The following is an 11,127-nucleotide window of genomic DNA, read 5'->3' as shown; positions in this document are numbered from 1 at the left end:
AGGGCGAATCTATGAAGGGGCTATGGGGCACGTGCCCTCCCCTCCCCCCACATCGTGACGTTTTACTTATATGCATTTTGTTTTTTAATTAAATATAAAATTTGTAGTTATGTTAAGAGTATATGCTATGGCTTGTTCCTAAGAAGGTCCTATGTCATCATTTTGCTTCAGGGTTCGAAACGTTTACTTTTATCCTTTTTTATTGTTTAAAATTTTCAAAATATATTTGTACATTATTTCAATTTCCAACTTTATAACATATTTGCTATCTAATTTTTCAAAATACACATGTATAAAATTTTAAATTTTAATACACTTGTAACCGGTTAAAACTTAATTTCATTTAATTTTTCTTTTAAATATGCAAACATATTTATATACACATATTTTTTAAATTTTTGTAAATTGAAGATTGATGGTAAGAAAAGCTTCGTTTTATTTTTAAATTTAGTGATAAATATAGAGGTTTCATTTTGTGCTTTAAATATTTAGGTGAATGTGTTCACACGAGGTTTCCGGAGAAACGTGTTTCGTGGAGTTGAACTTGAGTTGGTGTTGATGTTGGAGTTGATTTGATGCAATGTGGTTCAATTTCTAATATTTGATCCTCTGATTCTCTCTCAATTGGGTGAATATGATTGACTTGGAGAAGGAACGGACCGAACGTTCTTGAAGTAGAAGTCTTGGAAACTTGGAGTAAAAGTCTTGGAAGAGTATTTGTGTCTTCAAAGGTCTTGGAAGAGTATTTGTGTCTTCAAAAGGTCTTCTGCCTTATAGGAGTAGGAGTCTTGGAAGCTTGAAATAAAAGTCTTGGAAGAGTATTTGTGTCTTCAAAGGTCTTCTGCCTTATAGGAGTGCAGCTTTAGGAGTCTTGGAAACTTGAAGTAGAAGTCTTGGAAGAGTATGTGTATCTTCAAAGGTCTTCTGCCTTATAGGAGTGCAGCTTCAGGAGTCTTGGAAGCTTGAAGTAGAAGTCTTGGAAGAGTATTTATGTTTTCAAAGGTTTTCTGCCTTATAGGAGTACAGCTTCAGGAGTCTTGGAAGCTTCTTATAAGAGTGCAGTTTCAGAGTCTTGGGAGTCCTCTGCTTGTTAGTGGATTCTCTATGGGTCTTCTGAGTGTAGAAAATGTTGCCCCTACACATGAAGAGAACTTCTCTATTTATAGAGTTCTCAGGTGGGCTTCATGGGCTTGGTTGGTCCATAGGTCTGACCCTTAGGCCCAATTAGTTGGTTTTGGGCCTGATCTGAAATTTGGGTCCAATTCAACTTTTTTTTGTAGTTTGGACTTTAAGTCCAAATAGTAATATCAAATTGGACCAATTTAATCTCATCTGATTCATCCGCGTGACGTCATCAAAACTTGTCTTCAATTCAATTCGGGACATGTGTCTACTTCTAATTGGACCCAAAGTCAATGATTTAGAAATTCGTCGTTAATTGCAAACGACGTGGTAACTTGTGATTGGTCCAAAATTTCTCATTCAACTGAATGATTCTATAAAAGTTTATAATAAATTTTCAATTAATATTATTTAATCTAGATATGATATATCAATGTATGTAAGATTACATTCAAGTTAAATTACAAGTATAGTCCTTTGTTTTTAAAATTACGAGTACTAAATCTCTAAACTTTCAAATTTAATGATAATAAATCATTTAAAAATGTCTAATACATATATACACTTTCAATTTTGTATTTAATAAATCTCATAAAATATTAAAAATGTTTAAAAACCAATTGTTTTATTAGATAAAAATATATTTTTTTTTAAATTAAACCTTTGATTTTTAATTTTGTAATCAATAGATACATTTTTAAAAAAAAAAATCAGTATTATGTATTAGACATACAAATCAAGAATTCAGGATCTAATGTTCAAGAATTATATATGTGGGCATAACTTTTAAAATTTGGTTAAAATTTTATCCTTATATATAATTGTGCTTCCCAACCTAGAATTCTGGATCCGCCATTGGTTATGGGTGGCCTAATTTACTATTTAAATTTTACCCATTCACTCTACAGTAAAGGGAGTAAAGGATATTTTGGGTAAAAAGTGAAAATTGTTTAGATTTAAGAGTTATTTAGTCTAAAAAGTTATTTACTATGCCCATGCATTATAGTTGTTTAACATGGAGTTAAGTGTGTGTGTTTTTATGTTAACTGTGATTTTTTTTCTACAATTGTGTTTTAATTATAAAATTTTATATCATATATTTTTTGGCCCATTAACTTTATAAGTTGGTATTAAATAATTCAACTCTACCAACTTTTGAATGTTCACTATTGAAGTTTACACATTTATCGAAAAATATCATATTCCCTTCATGCTCTCGCTTGCATATTATCGAATAACTCCAACTAAACAACTTTATACTCTAAACACAAACTTCTTAGTTCCATTATATTAACTTCATATTTCAAAAATTAAACTCAGCGTTCCAAATACTCCTTAATAGCGATAAATTTAAAAACTTGATGACATGTACATCAAGTGATAGAGAAGTTTTTATAAATTTAAAAAGTTGTTAGGTGCTATACTATTTCCTAACTCCAACTTATTGATTTTAGACTTCATAATCGACTTAGCGTCTTCCAAACAACCCCTAAAATAATTGATTAATTAATTAAAGGAAAAAAAATACCTTTTTGGTCCTTAGGTTTTGGGTGAAATTTTTATTTACTCCATAGGTTTTAAAATGTTACACATTTAGTTTTCAAGTTTTGAGTTTAGTTTCAATTTAGTCCCTAAGTTTCAAAATGCTACAATTTTACCTTTGACATTTGAGTTTTGCTTCAGTTTGGTCCCTATGTTTCAAGATTTACACTGTTAACCTCGATTTTTCATTAAAGATTCACTTTCCGTCTTTAAAGTTATTTTTTATTTATAAATTAAAAATCGCTGAAAGAATTATAATTAGTTAAGTTTCACCATTTTTATCACTTTTAAAATTAAATTTAAAATTTTATTTTATAATTATTTTTAATTAATTAATATAAATTGGCATCAATGATGGAAAGTCAATATTTAATAAAAAAAAATTGAGATTAAAAACGTAAAATCTTGAAATCCAAGGATCAAAGTGATACAAAACTCGAATCTCAGTGGTAAAATTGTAACATTTTGAAATATAAAGACTAAATTGAAACAAAACTCAAAATTAAGGAATTAAATGTGTAGTATTTTAAAATTTATAAACAACTAGAGTCAAAATCTAGGGACAAAAATGTATTATTTCCATTAATTAATTAATTAATTGAAAACGGAAAAGACCGTTTCCTTTTCCCACATCGAATAGCGTGAAAAACCGGAAATATTGATAAAGAATTGCCGGAGTTAGAAAAACCGCCGGGGCTAGTGACGTGGGCCTGTGACCTAAGTGGGGGCATTAAGGATGGCTTAATGAAGGATTTGAAGTTGGGCTTGGGGCCCAATATTATCATTAAAAAGACCAGCCCAGTAAGCTTGAAGTGGATAAGTGTTTGTTGGGCCGACCTACTCCCGATGGGGAGGTGGGGGAGCCCAACAGTATTTGCTGGCTTTACAGAGCAGCAACTCATCTTTCAGATTGCGAGCTTCGCTGGTCGAAATTCTATATAAAAATGGGTTCCCCGACTCCGCCCCTTTAAATCCCAACCACCATCTTTTTCCCCCTCTTTTTTCTAATTATAAATACAAATTTAACATATATTATTCCATATTTAATTCGTCTTATATTTATTTTGTAAACATATACTTTTTCTCTTTTTTTTACATATTTTTTATTTTGATTTAAAATTAGAGTCCTCAAATATGCAAGGATGTATATGACATTTTGGAATATTTTTTATGAAATACTGTGGTCCATCAGGCTATTAATGAAAAAATTGTAACTTCAGACCATTAGTGTAAGGGATAATTATAGATATAGATCCTCTACAAAAGTTATTTTCATAAATATCAACTTTTTTATATTTTTATTTTAAGGATTTAATTGAGGACTAGGACAAAAATGCCCTTTTAATGTTAACTTACACGACATTTTATATTGTTCATTAGACAAAAGTTTTACATATTCCAAGCATACTTAATGATGAGAGAGAAATTGACAATATATATATTAATTAATGTGTTATAAATAAATTATATATTTATTATAAATTAATTAATTAATTGAGATTTTCTTCCAATTTACAATTAATATTATATTTTTTTTTTTTATTTTCACGTCTAAACCATTTTTATTTTCCACCAGAAGCATTGTGTTAAAGTGTTTGAAAATATAATAACCAATATATGAAATATACCAAGATTTGTTAAAACATCGAATTAAAACGTTTGTTTAATTGAATTCCTTTATTAGTTATCCCGCGATATATAAATCAAATATTTAATCTATATTCGACATAAATCACAATATATATCACAAATTTCTTATATCACTATATATATATATATAAATTTTATTTTTATCACAATATATATCACAAATTCTATGCTCATTAAATCAAAATTAAAGTTAATCTCCCAACAATTTCAAATTAATTTTCAAATCTCATCATTTTCAAATGAAAAAAGGTATCTACCACAATATCTAAATCACATAAATATAAGCGTGTATATCATAAAATAGAAAGTCTAAATAATAAAAAAAAAATGTTTTTCACACCCCTTTATATCAAATAAACGAATACATATATCATAGTATATATCAAAACTCCTATATAAACACCAAAAGAAAGAAGTTAATATATCGCAGTATATATAGGGGAAAAAAAAAAAAGTGCTCATTTGAACTTCTCATCTTCATCTCTTCTTCTTTGTTAAGCCCTTGCCATCGACACGCCTTCCGATGCAACCACCTTGCTCGTTGTCATCACCCTACCTATCGTCATCGACAGTCGAGTCCGTGCACTTTCACCCAACAATTTTAACCGAACCATTTTTCTATAATCGTACGTAAATTACATGTTACACAATTTATCCTACCACACAATTAATATTTGTTGTACAATAGTGCATGATTGAGATTTAATTGTTATCATAAAAACTAAAAATATAAATTCATTACACTATAATACATATTAGTTATATCATATTTTACAGAATTTCTCATCCCATCAATGGCTTTCAAAGATTTAATGAATATACGCAATAAACGTAAATATCAAGCATTCTTAAGTACATATGGAAGCTATTCAATTGAAATTATGAAAGTATATATCAGGTATTCCACTGTATATAAATATCATCTTACACAATTCTTTCTCTCACATAATATATTCTAAATTTGAATTGTAAAGAAAATATATTGGAGTATGTTTCATACAACCTCCTTGAGATTTTCAAAGCCTAAATTCAAATGCCTAAATCCCAATAAGAATCTAGAATTTCAAGTAGTTTGAAATCAAATATACTATAGTATACTGCATAAAAACATCCCCTTCTAGTATATATAAAAAAACCGTTATTTACATCAAAGTATATATAATAGTATATGTAACGACCCAAATTTCTAATATGTTTCTAGGACGCGCTACCTTATGCATGCATAGGCTTGACAATACATTTTCTCAAAGAATAATAAAATAAAAAAATAAGAAAAAAAATTATTTAATTTTTAAAAAAATGCTCAAATAAGCAAGGGTGAGAAATCATAACAAAATTTGGGGTACCCCTAACCTGACTTTAAAATGAATAACAATTAAATAATCAATAAATAAAATCAATGAATATTTCAGAAGATTCTAAAACGCCTAACTTCTAAACCAGACTCCAATTATCAACCAAATCCCAGTTTGACTCGAGTCAAATGCTTAAATTGCCCTAGAATAAATCAACTTAATGTTAATCTTTATAAACACAACCTACTCACCCAAAATGCACAAAAAATCTCCAAACCACTCACCCAAAAGAATGCCGATGTAACAAGAACTACACTAAGCTCCAAGGACGGAATCCAAAATAGTCCTAAGCCAAGCTGAAATATTTCAAAAGTAAATTCTAAAATCCAATAAACATCAACATTCACCAAACCAACAGGGAAAACGAAATTTAAATCAGAACAACCAATATAGCTTACCAAAAGGCACCCAAGCGAACTTTGATGCTGCTGAACAGAATTGAAAAATATCTCGAAATCTTGAATTGAGCAACAACACACCCTAAGTAAACTTAAATCAGACCAAAAATCGGTAGCCATTCAAAACCCATTAACTAAAAACGAAAAAAAAAAAAATTTTAAATCTCACCAAAACCAAGTTCTTGCAGAACAGAAGTGGTCGGCAACTGGCGGACGCAAGAACGAAAACGGAAAAATCGAAGAAACTCGGCTGGCGGAGAACGTCGACACGCAATACGGCTGGCGGAGGGCAGTGGTCGAGCGGCACGGCTGGACTTTAGTCCATATTTCATTCAACCTTTGAATAGAAAGGAAAAAAACACCCACCAAAAGTTTTTTAGCGTAATTAAAGCATGCTCTGATACCACATGATGGAACACGAGACATACACAACAGAAAAAAGATCTAATTACACTCTAATTGCTTTTAATTTAAAGGAAAAAAAGCATGCAAATGAAGGGAAAAATAGTAAATTAAAAATTACCTTTGAAGCTCCCGAAAACCACTTTTCCTCGCTGAATCTCGATCCGAATTCTTTCGAGCCACCAGAGTTGACCTACTATCCTCTGGACTCAGAACCGGGTTGTGGGACCCGATGAATGAAGAACCCGAAAGAGAGAAAGAGATGGAAAAAGAAATGAAATTTTGGGTTGGGTTTGGGTTGAAATTTTTTCTCCAAAATTGTGATTTTTCCAACCCAAATTTTTAAAACTAAAATGGGCAAAATGGGCAAAGTTTTTAATCTAAATTCAAAGCCCATATTTATAGAAAAATGTCATGCAAAAATTGCCTGAAATCAATTCATAAAAACCCAACACCTAGAATCCCCTCTCTAGGTGGGCTTAATGTCTCCACTATAAGCTAACACCTAGCCCACTATTTTGTTAGTGGAATTATCCAACAAAAGTCTAGATTTTCCCACTAACTTTAGTCAAAGGGCAAAATAGTCATTTTGTCAAAGTCAAACTTTGACCAAAAAGTCAACATCTTGACTTTTTATTATTTTTTCCGTGTTGACTAATTTTAACCTTCCGAGCATGAATCCGCATTCATTTTCTCAAAATTCAAATCATATTTGAATATAAGGTCGGTCAAAGTTTGACTTTTCAAAATCAAAAGTCAACTCTTGGACTTTTTATATCTTTGACCATTTCCATTATTTTCGAGCTTCCGAATATGAACGTATTCATATTCTTGGTATTTAAATCACATTTAAATATTAAAGTTGTATCTCTAATGTCACACCTCGCCCCTAGACCACCTTCTCAGCCTGGGAGAGGGATGCGACTACAGCAGTTATCAACCCTTGAGCTGACACTTACTGCCTAATGATTCTTGTGGAATAACTCTGATACCATACTATAACTTATACACAGTGGAATGATTAAGTCGAGGAGATAAACTATAACAGATTAAGTAGGCCCATCTTTTATTACGATTGTGATATAACGTTTATACAACTTAAGGATTTAACAACAAAGTTTACAACGACAACCGTAAAAACCCTCCGAAAGTGTAATTGGGGGCACGTGGCAGACCTTGACCTTAGCAACACTCTGGAACTCCTCATCTTGCGCTACCTGGTGGGGGATTAAGAAAACATTTTGAAGAGTGTGAGCTACTAAGCCTAGTGAGTGGTTCTTTTAAGACAGAAATTCACTTTGAAAATCATCATTTTTGGGAAATCAATCACATAATAATAATCACAGTGTACCCATGCATGATCATGGATTTATTCATGCAATGATTAACCTTTATTCCAAAATGCTATACGTTGCATGCATATCATATCATCAATCAATGCAATCACCTATGGAAACCTTCCTATGACCCCAATTCCCGCCAATGTGCATATCGACCATTTTATTTATCCCTCTAGTCATGTTTAGGTACTTGACCATATTTCCCATCGGTCGTCACCGACTATTATTTCCTGCCGACCGAAGCCGACCATAATTTTCCGCCGACTGAAGCCGACCATATTTTTCCCGCCAAGCACTTTTTGTTAAGCATGCTAACTATATCCTGGACATAATCTCAGTTTCCACAGTCACACACAAACAATATCATGGCAATCATCCTATCACCAAAAGCATGTATTTTGTAACTACAGATGCACATATTCCAGTATCAGAGTATAAAGCTAAGCGAATACTCATAATATGCATTTACTATCAAAGCAACCTAACACTCACGATATATCGAAACTATAACGCTATAACACTCACACTATGTGTTAATTATCAAAGCTATAACACTCACCTTAATTGCTTAGGAGCCTTTCTAATAGTTCCCTTTTCTACCTCGAGCTCCTTTTTTATCCCTAGAATCCAGATCTAACTTACAGCTTAGATTACTCATAGTTCTAAACTTATTTTGAGATACTTCCTTCTACAAAACTATTCTAAAATTTCTCTTTATGACCATATTTCCTGCCGGTTGTCACCGACTATTATTTCCCGCCGATCGAAGCCGACCATATTTTCCCGTCGACCGAAGCCGACCATATTTTTTCCGCCAAACACCTTTTGTTAAGCATGCTAACTATATCCCGCGCATAATCTGCTGGAGCATTAGTCAGACCAAAAGGTATCACAATGAACTCATAATGCCCGTATCTGGATCGGAACGCAGTCTTCGGGATATCACTGTCCCTGATCCTTAGCTGATGGTAACCTGATCATAGGTTAATCTTGGAAAATATAGTAGCACCCTGTAGCTGGTCAAACAGGTCATCGATCCTAGGAAGCGGGTACTTATTCTTAATGGTCACCTTATTCAACTTCCGATAGTCTTTGCATAAATGTAACGATCCATCCTTTTTCTTCACAAACAATATTGGTGTACCCCACGGAGAAACACTGGGTCATATGAACCTTTTATCAAGCAATTCCTGCAATTGGACCTTCAGTTCTTTCAATTCTGCCAGAGTCATTCTGTATGTAGCTTTGGATATGAGAATAGTGCTCGACTCTAGTTCAATTGCAAAATCAATCTCCCTTGGTGTAGGCAATCCTGGATGTTCTTCCGGAAACACATCGGGATAATCTCTTGCAACTGGCTCAGAGGTTAGTGCAATCTCAATTTCTCTTGTGTCAACTACGCTAGCTAAGACACTCCAGACACCTTGGTTAATCAACCTCTTGGCCTTTATTGCTGAAATCACCTTAGGCAAAACTACCGTCCCAACCCCCTTGAACATAAAACTAGCTTCCCAAGGGGGGTTAAAAATCACCTCCTTACGATAACAGTCTATGCTAGCATGGTTGGCAGCCAACCAATCCATGCCCAAAATTACATCGAAGTCATGCATGTCTAACACTATTAGAGTCACATCAAAGGTGCGATTAACTATTTCTAACTAGCACGCTTTTATCTTTTCACTTGCTATCATAATTTTTCCTGACAGTGTAGATACTGATAAAACATAACCCAAGGGTTCTAAAACTAACATAGCATGTTTTACGAACAACGATGAAATGAAAGAGTGAGACAAGCCAGAGTCAAACAATGTCAAGGCATAATACCCCAAGATTGGGAGCGTACTTGTCACCACTATTCCCGAGTGCTCAGCTTCCCGACGACTGGTGACATAGACCCAACCCTGCTGCTGTTGTCGATTTGAATTACCCTGATACGAACTTGGGGGTTGACCCCTTGCACTTCCGGAACCACTATTAGAGTATTGGTCCGCCGTATGCCCTATCTGCTTACATCTGAAACAAGTCTCTATGCCAATCAGACAACGTCCCCAATGACGCTTCTTACATGACTTGCACACCGGTCTTTCCCTCTAAACTTCTCCTGAAGTAGTAGCCTGCCGTTGGGCGTGCCCTACCGACCTATTTATACTCTGAACCTTCTGTGGAGGTCCCAGAGCTTTCTGCTCAGCTTTCCTCTTCTAACCGGAGGTCGATTCCTCTATCAAGGACTTTAGGAACTCTATCTCTGAAGGACAGCCCACTCGTGCTACCGCTCGGAAAGTTACGGCATAGGTGGGAGGTTCCAGAGCTTGCACAATACCTCGCACCCCATCCCAGAGTCCTTGCACAAACTATTCAGCCCTCTTTGCTTCAATAGACATCAGATCAAGAGCAAAGCAAGACAACTTATCAAACTCCTCCTCATTCTCCTTTACTGTCATAGTCCCCTACTTCAGATTCATGAACTCAGCCTGCTTGTTGTACCTCACGTGGGTAGAGAAGTACTTCTCGTAAAACCGCTCCTTGAATTGATCACATGTGGCTTGGCCTCCATTGGTTTCTATCATTCTCTCAGCTGAGTACCACCAACGCTTGGCATTATCGATGAGAACGAAGGTAGCACACTACAGCTTCTGCTCCTCTAGACACCTCATGTACTGAAAAATCCCCTCCATGGTGGACAACCACAATTCTGCTTTTGTGGGGTCTTTCAAGAACTCGTTAAACATCAAGAGATCATACTTATTGAAGTCCCGTAGGTATCCGACTTCCAAATAAGGGCCTGCCACGATCTGATTCGTGGCTCTATCTTGATTCTAAACTGGGACTGACGAGGATGGCGCCTGCTGTGACTGTGCGTGTTGAGCTATCTGCTCGGCCATCATACCCTTGCTACCACGATCTGTGTGACGACGTTCTCAATAGTTGCAACCATAGCCGTATATTCTACTGGAATTTCTGAGGATGACAATCCTGGCGAGGCACAGTCGAAGCTCGAGGCCCGCTTCTTGGTCTAACCTTCTGCCAAGTTGACCCAGAAGGGTCACGAGGTGGCGGGTCCCGTATCTCTTGGCTCTGCACCTCGGGTTCTTGCAGGCCAAGGTCCCGCTCCCCAACTACTTTTTTACCTCGATTGCCCCTTCCTCTAGTTCGTGGTGCCACACCTGATGACCACACACAACGCTTTAATAAACACTAGCAGGGTAAACCATCAAACGACTGCACAATAGGTAAGATTTCATATATATTTCCCTAAAGGACTTTAAACAACATACCTGACGATGACAAAAGATCCATTTGTGGCCATAAGGAACAGGT

At 34.7% G+C, this 11,127-nt stretch overlaps 1 protein-coding gene across 7 annotated transcripts; it reads right to left on the bottom strand.

Annotated features, from left to right (window-relative positions):
* Window positions 1–4,615: 4,615 nt before the first annotated feature.
* On the bottom strand, window positions 4,616–6,977 carry LOC120069122. Of its 7 annotated transcripts, none has more exons than XR_005479449.1 (4): window positions 6,591–6,977; window positions 6,237–6,404; window positions 6,068–6,149; window positions 4,616–5,965 (listed from the first exon to the last, which is right to left on the bottom strand). XR_005479449.1 is itself a non-coding variant. In XM_039020809.1 (4 exons), exons 1-4 carry the CDS (start codon window positions 6,491–6,493, stop codon window positions 4,903–4,905), a joined length of 450 nt encoding a protein of 149 aa, XP_038876737.1. In that variant the 5' UTR covers window positions 6,494–6,508; the 3' UTR covers window positions 4,616–4,902. The 7 variants fall into 7 exon arrangements, 1 of the variants encoding a protein (XP_038876737.1); XR_005479452.1 differs by having other exon boundaries at window positions 4,616–4,932; XM_039020809.1 differs by lacking the exon at window positions 6,591–6,977 and having other exon boundaries at window positions 4,616–4,932; window positions 5,894–5,965; window positions 6,068–6,158; window positions 6,237–6,508.
* Window positions 6,978–11,127: the final 4,150 nt, after the last annotated feature.

The sequence above is a fragment of the Benincasa hispida genome, unplaced genomic scaffold, assembly GCF_009727055.1.
Source record: "Benincasa hispida cultivar B227 unplaced genomic scaffold, ASM972705v1 Contig245, whole genome shotgun sequence".
Lineage (NCBI taxonomy): Eukaryota > Viridiplantae > Streptophyta > Magnoliopsida > Cucurbitales > Cucurbitaceae > Benincasa > Benincasa hispida.
Note: the sequence above shows the minus strand (reverse complement) of the source record. Positions and strands in the feature narration are given on the sequence as shown.